Source organism: Grus americana, chromosome 12 (assembly GCF_028858705.1).
Source record: "Grus americana isolate bGruAme1 chromosome 12, bGruAme1.mat, whole genome shotgun sequence".
Taxonomy (NCBI): domain Eukaryota; kingdom Metazoa; phylum Chordata; class Aves; order Gruiformes; family Gruidae; genus Grus; species Grus americana.
In genome coordinates this window covers 643,437-653,694 of record NC_072863.1, presented here as the reverse complement: position 1 = coordinate 653,694, position 10,258 = coordinate 643,437, and the positions used below count along the sequence as shown (strand labels likewise).

The following is a 10,258-nucleotide window of genomic DNA, read 5'->3' as shown; positions in this document are numbered from 1 at the left end:
TTTTCCGTGTCACGCGTGGGAAGCTGGCGGCTTAGCCCCCGCCTCGGAACCAGGCCTAGGGAAACAACCGCTTCGCTGTACCGGAAAGTCTTTCTGCCCGGTCTGTAGGCTACCCGTTCTTTTTTTTTTCTTTTGGTAATCCTGCAGAGTTTGCTTCAGGACTTTACTCAGCTACGGTGTAAACGAGCAATTGCAGAGACGCGATGTTTAGCTACTGTCACGACTATAGCCGTGGGCTGGGAGTCCTCCCCAGGCAAAAAGGCACCAGCAATGAGCTTTTTGGCTTATTACAAAGAAAATAAAATATATCAATATAGAGAACTCTTTTTATTACAGAGACATGTTAACAAATAAAAACAGCATTCAATTGCCACAGACCACAAAATACCCGGCACAGAGAGCAGCTTATTATAAATTCGCTGTGGTTTGATGTGTGGTGCAGATAGCCAGTTACTTGTTGAATCGCCAGTGCAGGCTCCCCTGCCATTTTAAAAGCGAACGAGCAAGAGCCCCTCCGTGCCGCCTGGGAGCGGGTGAGGGGCGCAGGTGGGTGCGGGAGGGCTGCAGCCTGCCCCGCTCCCCTCCGGACCCGTGCCTCCCCCCCCAGCAGGCTGGGGCAGCCTCTCGCCGGTGGCAGCAGGTTTCGGTCCCGCCGCCGGTCCCCGCCGCCCCCCCGCTGCCGGTTTCCAGGTACGCTGGCATTTGGTAGCGGGCGCCGGGACGTGGCGGTGCCGAGTGCGAGTCGGCCAGTCGTTAACGGTACAGGAAAAGATTTCTGTGCTCCGAAAAGTCTACTTTGAAACAGTTAGAAAACAGCTACCGCTTTGGAATTCCAGCATTCTGCCCGAAAGTGGAAGGACACTTTGTGCAGTCAAAGAGGGCAGAAACAAAGGACGCTCCGTTGTCCCCCAAGTGCAAATACTATCCCTGTCTAACCAGAATCAGCTACAAGAAAGCTGGAGAAGCAGATGCCGACACCAGGCTATGCCAGTGTATGCTCCATTCACGCCGTGAAAGGATGGACGTTTGAAAACTGGGCAGTGCCTAACCAGACAAAACTATTCAAAGTTTCCATTAATATTGGCACATACTGATTCATCTCCTGAAGAACATTTAGTTGCAATCAGTGCAATCAGAAAATAAATCCTCTTAGAGCACTACATTAAACAGATATCTTTAGCAATGCAAAACGGGGCATGCCATTTTTTAATACATATATATACGTCTAACATATGTTATTGAAGCATCTAGGGAGAGAGAGATCAGTAAGTGGAGTGACAGCCACACACAGCAGGGAGCTGTGGAGACGGCCGGCGTTGGCCCGTGACTCTGCCCGGGGGCACGGCCACCCCCCTGTGACACCTCGGGTACAACCCAGCGTCCCCACGGCCCGTGGCAACGACCCGCCGGCGCCGCACAGGGCAGAGCCGCGAGCGTGGAACAGCACGTGGTGGTAAAGGCGGTCAGCGTCCTGCCGCCCCTCCGCAGCGCTGACTCACGCGGCGTTCACCTTGCGTGCACGGTGCGCGATGCTCACTGCGCTGGCTTAACGCGGTTCTTCCCGAAGCCAACGCACAGGGCCTTTTGACTTCTAAGGGAACAGCGTTCAGATGCTGCCCGGCTCCAGAAACGTCCGCTCAGCTCTTCCTCCTGCCAAGCGAAGCTCCCTGCTGACCGCGGCCGGGGCTGGCAGGAGCCTGTGGAGTGAAGGTGGGCGAAGGTGGGCGAAGGTCTGCAGGCGCTGGCCCAGGAACGCTGCCTGCCCGGGCACGGAACTGCACCGCGGCATCCGGCTCACGTCTTCTGGCACTACACAGGCTCGAGGAACAGTTCCCCCTGCGCGAACTAAAGGCCCCTCATCTCGTACCCCTTATCTCACGACAGCCTTCCGTGCAGAAACGCCGCTCCCGGGCCGACGCCAACGTGTGTGTTCCTTCTCTTCCATCTGCTGCCGTCGGTGGGAGCTGACGGTCCGAGCCACGACCCAGCTAAGCCAGCACGAAAGCCCACGCATCCCAGCTAAACCAGAGCAGAGCCAGCGAAACCAGAGGGGGATGTGGAAGTGGTTCGCTCCCCGGCTGCGCGAGCCAGCGATGCCGAAGGGGGGGGTCTCCTCTCCCGGGGCTCGACGTCCCGAGGGAAGCCTCAGGGACAGCTTCTACATGATTGTGAAGATGGTGAAAATCTCTTTGCTTTATTAAAGCAAAAGCAGACAAGAAAGTGCAGAAGAAAACACAAAGTACAGAGATTTATGGCAGGACCTGGACTTTGGTATTTCTTAATACTCTTTTTTCCCCGGTTCCTGCAGCAGCCCATGAAAATAACCAAGGAAACGGTGTTAACTCTCCCCGGCAGATACACACACAGGTGCCAGCGATCCTGGTTCCCACATCCTCCAGTCATCTCTCTAATAATATCTTTTTTTTTTTTTTTTTTGAATAAAAAGTTCCAGAAGTTACTTGGATGCAAAGAGCCAGAGGACACAACTCCCTGCCCCGCTCGCACGCATGGGGGCTCTGGGTCCTTATGGAGGGAGGCAGCCTGCCTGCTCCCCTGCCCCATCGCCCGGCGGTACTCCCGCTCCCCTCTTAAAGCGGACGTGGCTGGAGAGGCATCGTACACGTGAGTTGCACGCACCTGGCAGATGATGTATGGGCAGTATCCCCTTCTAAACCGCTTTTCATTTGCACTACGCTTCCACCAGCAAATCAGTGTATGCAAATCCCTGTTCAGTTTGATTTCTTCCCAGTCTCCCAGCAGAAAGGTACCCAGCAGGATACCTCCACCCTCATTAACTAATGAAAACTTTAGACGGAAGCTTGCGCAAAATGCAAAGCTCTCCAAAGGAGTTACTCAGTTTGCTCATAAACATCCTCCTATCGATGACAGATCGGGCATTACCAACCCAGCTGTTCATTGTATTCGTCTGCCAAAGGCCAGAAAATCTCTGAGAAGAGAGGAACGCACCAGCAGGATTTTTTTTACCAGTTCATTTGCAAATATTAGTAGATCATATCAACAATTAAAATGCTTGCAAGCCTCTAAAATAGGAAAAGCTATTGAGACCACCGTCCTGTTGGCTGGCATTCAGGAAGGTTAGCTACAGATCCTGTCGCCACCTGCACGAAGGGATTTCAGGAGGAAGAGCGCGATCAAAGCCATCTCTAGCAGGGGAGGAAAACTCATCACAAATAACCGTAAAGAGAGATCCTCCCCTTCGACAGTTTTGGGGGTTTTTTTTCTTACCCATTCCCTTAAGGAAAATCCCATAGCACGATCGAAAAGCGTCAGGAAAACCGTTTGTTCTCACCGAGCGCCCAGACGAGCCGTGAGCGCGTTCGCCTGCAGAGCTGACGGTGACACTCAGCTCGTGGCCGGGCCAAGCAGCGGCGGCGTTACCACTGCTCTCTGCACGACGCGTACGTGGAAATCAATTGGCCTAAACCTCGCTCCCTTCACTTCCAACGACATCTGGCAAACACAAGTAGCGGGTATCACGCGGGGGGGAACGCAGCGGCACGGGGCCCCTTGCAGACGCCTGTCAGCAAAGCCCCGAGGGGCAGCACTACCCTGGCCAGGGCCTGCACGCGCTGCGCTCGCCGACCCCCCGGCCAGGTCTGACCTGGCGGGTTTGGAGGGCTCACAGCTGTGCGGGATGGGGGGAGCTGAAACACGGCGGGGCACGCAGGCTCGGCCGCTTTGTGGGAAGCGGAGCTCGCCAAATAAACAAATCTGAATAGAGGGGTCGGGTGGGCCTGCGCTTCCTTCTCGATGGGAGGTACGACGTGGAGCCAAGGCAGCGCGTGTGCCTGACGAACCCCGCCGGCGTCTCTCAGATCCTCCCGACTGCTGGGGGCCGCCAGCAGTGCAGACCCACCGCTGCTTGCTGGCTGCGGGCCGGGCGCCCGTCACCCGGGGCACCGTCATCCGTCCTCAGCGCGCAGCTGCAGCCCGCGCCGTGCCACCACCGTGCCACCACCGTGCCACCACCGTGCCACCTGCAGCTGCTGGGGACAGCCGGTGCGCGTGGGACGCTGCACGCAGGACCGTGCGCGCGGGACAGTGCACACGGGGCAGTGGCTCCCCGGGCTGCAATCAACCACCGCAATTAGCAGAAGCCGCGCGCAGCGCTCGGAAGGGCAGGAGGTCGGCACTCGCCGCAGCCACCTCCCGAAGGACGGGATTAACAGCCAGCGTCCCGTGGCCTCGCAGGACCCGCAGATCCCAGCCCTGCTGCTTTGCTCCCGGGACGCTGGTCTGCTGGCATCGGAAAAAGTAGCTGGGACAAACGGAAAACGAGTAGCGTGGCTGGGGACCCGGGGGCTGCAGACACCCAGCGGGAGCAGAGCTGCGGGGGGGCTGGGCAGGGGCCTGCGGGTGCCCACTGGAGAGGGGAGAGTGTGAGGTCCGAGGATGTCAGGCACTTGCGGAGGTGGGTACGGCTGTGTCGGGGGAGCAGCAGCTTTCGAGGACGGGAATGTGACTGCTGAGCGCCCGGGCATCCGCGGGGCAGACCGAGATCCAGTTTGACTGGCTGCAGGAAAAACATCCCAGGTGGAAAACAGCAGCCATCCGGCATCTCTGGGGATTTCCAAAGGTCGCCTTCCCCTCCAGCCCTCTTGCTGACAAGGCTCCACCAGCTCGTCCGCGCTGCTGCGCCGGCGGGGCTGTGGGGCCGCAGACGGCAGTGGCGTGCTGTCCGGAGCAGACCCCACGACGGCCGTGTCGCAGCTTTCGGAGCCAGCAGCGGGTCCTGTAATTCATCAGGCTGCAAATTCATCTCACCCCCCAACTCTTCTCTGTTTCTCTACCGTAATATTTTAGCTCATCTGCATCCCAGCACCATAATGCAAATAAAAAGTCCCAAAGGAGCCCAGTAAAGTAACCCGCACCCAAACTTATAGGTTGAACCTGCTGCTTGTCTTGCTCTGTTTAAAAAATAAACCCCAACCCAACAACTGCTGGCGTTCCTCCCAATCTCCGGTGGCTCTGGGCCGTAAGAGTCACTGTGGAAAACACACAAGCAAGAGAGCAGAGACACGGTGCCCCTGCCACCGTGCCACAGTCCCCTGTCCCAGCACAGCACGCCAGCCAAATCCAGGCAGAAACCGTGGTGGGTAGGTCAGTCCAGAGGTACCTCAGGAAAAATAGAAATCTCAGGAATCCCAGCAGGTAGTCGTTCGTTACTGTCCGTCTTCTTGGCACGCCGCCCCCGTAGAGGGGATTCCCCAAGGCACTGCAGTACAGTAGTGCAGAAATAACAGGCAGGAGATGGCTGAGATGGGGATGGCAGAACTGGGAGGTCCCTCCGAAGATCACTGTGCGTGGAAGTAGATAGGCTTGACTTTTCCAGACAGGATCTTGGGAACCTGCACAGAGATGATCTCGGCCATCATTTCGGGGTAGTCCACGCTCACCATATGTGCCTTAATTAAAAGGTCAAATGTAAACTGATGCAGATCCTTGGCAATCTGGGAAAGGAAGAAAGTTTGTTAAGCAAGACGCCCCCGGGCAGCGCCTTCTCTGGGAAGATACCGAGCAGGCCTTGGCAGGCACAGCAGGGCCGGGCTGGACCTTGCTGCGGCGGGACCCGCTTTGCTCTCTGGCCACCGCTGCCCCGCTAACAGTTACCAGAGGGCAGGTAGGCGCATCCCAAGGATGAGCGAGGGAACCACCCAGCCTGGGAGCACGGAGCGTGTTTTGCCATGGCCCTTCACGCTCAGGCATTACTGAGTCCCACAAAACCAGGGATGTATAGAAAGGGCGCTTTACTACTCCTACAGAAACTCGGCTTACTGTGTGCAGATGCTGCTGACTTCACTCACTAAGAATTACTTTTTGCTCATGGACATATAGCTGTGTGGGCCTGGAGCTGAGCCCCAGGGAAGAGGAAAGGTCTAGCTCACGTTACACCGGTATGACTTTAAGTCACAAACAGAGAATTTGTTTTCACTGCTATAATCAGAGAAGATTCATCAGGGTCACTGAGATTTTGAGTTGTTCTGCTAGGCTGACGATGGAAAAGTATCGTCCACAAAGAGCTTTTCATTGCTAAAAAGGGAAGCCCATAAACCCAAGCACAAGAGTGGTTATTGCAGGGAGTGACAGACACCGATAACTTTCACTCCCTCGGTAGAGTTGGCATCTCCCTTTTCTCTGTCGCTTAACCTGGGAGCAGACTGCAATACTGTCCCTGCAAAGGTGTGCCAGGAGTTAAAAAGCAAACCACAAAGGGTGACAGAATCATCGAACAGCCCAGGTTGGAAGGGACCTCGAAAGGTCACCTGGTCCGGTCTTCCCTGGGAACGGGAGCCTGGATGAGACTGCCTAGCGCCCTGCCCGATCGCATCCTGACACCCTCCAGTGACGGGGACTACCACGACCCCAGGGAGGTTGTTCCAGTGAATGATCGTTCTCACTGTAAAAGGTTTCTTTCGTATATCGTTTCTTATGTGTATAGATAGACATTTCACTGTCCTCTCTTACAGGATGCACGGAGTCCAGGACCTTGGTGAGCTGGTAAAATCGCCGAGAGCAGGAGGTAGGGTTCTTCCTCTTGCAAGCGATGATACGGTCAAGTTCCTTAATGTAATTCATTCGAAGTTCATCAAAGAGCTTCTGGTTCTTCAGGCCATCCACTGGAACTGGGTGGGACACAGGCAGGAAAGAGTGAGAGTTGCCCAAAAAGCAGAGAGAACAGAAGAGCAAGAGGAAGGCGGGAGACGTGATCAGAGCAGAACTAACAGGAAAGATCTGCCCACCAGCCCCGCTTCCGCTATGGCCCTCATCTGATCAGCTTGTTGGACTGCTGCTAGCCCAAGGACCCTCGTTCAGCACTCGCTATCAGACATGCAAGGTAACAACGTGCAGCACTATCTTCCTGCTCGGCGGGTGATGCTCGGAGGTCCCCACGATGACAGCAGTCAGGCTGAGGAGCAACCTCCTGCCCGAGCTGCGCTGTGCAGAGGTGGGGTGGGCTAGCTGTGGGGGGTGGTGGCACCCTTGGGCTTGGCAGCTCGCTGTCTCTGAGCAGCTCAGCTCGAAGCAGAGAGGAGAACATCCACAGCCATCCCTTGGGGAGTATGAGCACATGCACGGGGAAAGCACCGGGTACCTCTGGGGCGATACAGTGCATAGCAACTGGAGATCTGCTGAGGAAAGGACGTGAGTACTTACTAATACTGAAGAAGAGCAGAGCCTTCATACAGAGAAACTCCTGGGGTGTGATCTGAAGCCACCCGAACTCCTGAGAGAGGTGCCGCATCCTGACACACTGGCTGTACATTCTGGATTTGTGCATCCGGTACCTGGCAGGGCAAAACGCGCAACGCATGGCAAGGAGATCAAAGCTCTGCTGAGTGATGTGTGGGGGAGGACACGCTCTGCCCAACCCGGTAATCCCAGCCTCGCCTGGCACATCCCCACGGCCAAGAACCTGAGCTCTGTCTCGGGGGAAGCTGGCAGCAACAGGCTGCGTGCGGGAGAGGAATGTTTTCCAGAATTCCCATGTGTAATCCTCTTCGTGTGGAAACGGATGACTACCTGGGATTTGCAGGGTTCGCTTGACCCTCTGCCTTCCCGAAGAACGACTGCAATGATTCACCAAATGTGGCTATCCCCGAGGGATCCGACGCTGAGCTCGGGGCTCTCAGCGTGAGGGTGTGCTTGTCCTTGCTGCTGTGTGCATTTACTGGTTCTAAGCTCTTCTACCTTAGTGCCAACAACCCCTCCCCAACTCTCAGCTGATGGTACTTCAGGGAGAACCCAGCAGGAACTTGCAATACGGGCTTGTTCCTGTCTCTGCTCGCTCCAGCTGACCAACCAAGCTGAAAACAGGAACTCAGACCCCTCAGAAGAAAGGCAGGTCTGTATGGACCAGCCCCCCACACCCCGCACCGGCACCTGCTGCTGCCTTGGTGGAAGTCGAACCCAAGGCAAGGTTGAGGGAAAAGGAAGAAGGACCAGGAGAGCCACTGCACCTCTCCTTGTTGCTCCAGAGACCACTGGAGAGCAACTAGAGGGGAGCAGCAGGGCCCCCCTGCGCGCTGTCGGGCAGCTCTGACAGCAGGCTTTCGCAAGCCGTGCGTTTCATAAGCAGCTGGGAAAGCAGATTCCTTTCCTTGTTCTCATTTCTCACCTAGTCTGACCCAGACAAAGCACAATATTAGATTGTTGCTATTTCGCACTTACTCGTTGAAGACCAAATCTGGAGCGAAGTAAAGCATCCTGGAATTGACGTTGGTGAAAGATCTCCAGCCCATAGCAAAAACCATAAGGCCCATCCAAGAGTACTGGATTATTGACATCTGGTCATCCACATGCAGGTTGCGAAATCCTATTAAAAAATGAGAGGGATGTTACAAATTACTCTTGCCTTCCTGCAGTTACCAGGGCTGTTTTCCTGCAGATTCCAGCTCTCCTGCAGCGCTCCTGTTATGACGAGGTGGTCCACAGCCCAACCTCAGCTCGTCCCAGGACACGCAGCCGGAGACACAACCGCAGCGACAGCAGCCAGGTGCTCACACCCCGATGGGAAACAGAAACGGCCAAAGCACAAAACTGCAGCTGGAAGAGGAGAAGGGGGGGTCCCCAGACACAAGGAGGGGATAAACAAAAACGCAAGCAGCAGTGTCTTGAAGGAAGGCAGTGACAAGTGGCGATGAAGGGCATCTTCCCCCGTGAGGCTCAACGATCTCCACGAATTGTAGCTGAAGGCTTTGCGAGACTCAGCGAGGTGAGCAAGCATCGCTCTGCAACAGACAGGACAAAAAAGGTACAGCAGGGTGGGATTCAGTGACGTCCTGGAGTCCCGCAGGATAATACACCCAAATTCGGGTGCTGAGCGGGTCCAGCCTCCCCAGCACCAGGCTGGCCCCGCCACAGCCCTCATTTCTGGCGCTAATTAGACACCCAGACTGCCCGAGTCTTACTGTGCCATCTGCTCTGCAGTCATTGCGTAACCCCCAAAGTTACGCTCCAACACGCTCGCAATTACCGTGTGGGACACTATGTCAAAAGTGAGTGAAATAAATAGGCGATGAGGCTTTGTCTGCTTTGTTCTGCTCACAGAAACAAATCAGCCGAAGAGGAGCGGGAGCCCCAGCAGCAATACAGCGAGCCGTATCACATTCCCCAGGCACTGAGGCAGAAACAAGCCCTCATTAACAAATTACCTCATTTGGTGCAATTCTGGCAATCGAGGAAATAAACTGAAAAACTTCCTTTATTTTCAACCCGTTCAGACTTCACCAAATTTAAGTAAATGGATTTTAGTGCATAATGCTCAGAGCCAGCAAGTAACCCCGAGGCCTCATCACAGGGTAACAGACTGCTCCGGTTTCTCTGTCAAATACACAATGCATTTAACTAATGACTGCGAAAATGAGTATGAAAACCTCTGCTGAATCGCAAGCTAAACAAAAATATCAATTAAATTCAAATTAGCGTTCCCAGATGGTGGTTCGCAGTTAAATCCCAGGCATGTTTACAACACAGGCACAAACATCACCTCCAACACTGTACTTTTTTCCAGATACTCGTCAGTAGTCAAATGTAATCGGGTTTCAAGAAAATCGTATGTTATTTCAATCAAATATTAAAGCAATTCTAGCACCTCCAGCGTATAATTATAATCCATTGAGGCGAGCATCTGTCTCTTGCTTGGGAAGCCGTCAACTGCAAATGAGCACAAGTCATGTTTTATGGCTGACTAAACTCACTTTACGTGCATACATTTTCCTTTCAGCTTTCATGTCACCAGATTAAAAAAACTGAAGCTCGTGCGCAAACCGGGTCCGACCGACCCTGGACAGGTAATTCCTATCCGGAGGGCGCTCGGCTCCCAGCTGCACATGAACCTTCCGACAGCCAGAGTGAAACTCGTTAACAGCACACGAGTACGGACAAGGCACCTGGGCAACTCAAGGGCTTCATAAACGGCCATAGACATCTCTAGGACATGTCTACGTTAGATTTTCCTATTTAATTACAGTACTCCATGCTATAAAAAAACCTTTCTATTTATCCAGCAAATTTGGTCAGAGATGAATTCACTGCCTAGTAAAACCTAAGCTGTTCACAGTGACCGCTTCCTTGAATTTCCTCCTGTGCCGTACTTGCCACTGCTCTTTTTCCTTGCCGAGACTTTCTGAAAAGGTCGGAAGAACTTGAGTTACTTGAAGAGGAACCATGCTGCTGGCCCCCGCGGTTGAGAGTGCCGCGAGCAGGCAGCGAGATGGTGCAGGGAACGCTCCCGCGC

At 54.5% G+C, this 10,258-nt stretch overlaps 1 protein-coding gene across 2 annotated transcripts in view; it reads right to left on the bottom strand.

The window, feature by feature from the left end:
- Positions 1 to 316: 316 nt before the first annotated feature.
- The window catches only part of AR (androgen receptor), a 60,842-nt gene continuing 50,900 nt past the window's right edge, over positions 317 to 10,258 (bottom strand). For both annotated transcript variants that reach the window (XM_054839515.1, XM_054839514.1), the window contains 4 exons: positions 8,191 to 8,335; positions 7,177 to 7,307; positions 6,487 to 6,644; positions 317 to 5,471 (listed from right to left, as the gene is read on the bottom strand). In XM_054839515.1, coding sequence (XP_054695490.1) covers positions 5,316 to 5,471; positions 6,487 to 6,644; positions 7,177 to 7,307; positions 8,191 to 8,335 — 590 coding nt within the window. In that variant the 3' untranslated portion in view covers positions 317 to 5,315. The remainder of the gene's footprint in view (positions 5,472 to 6,486; positions 6,645 to 7,176; positions 7,308 to 8,190; positions 8,336 to 10,258) is intronic.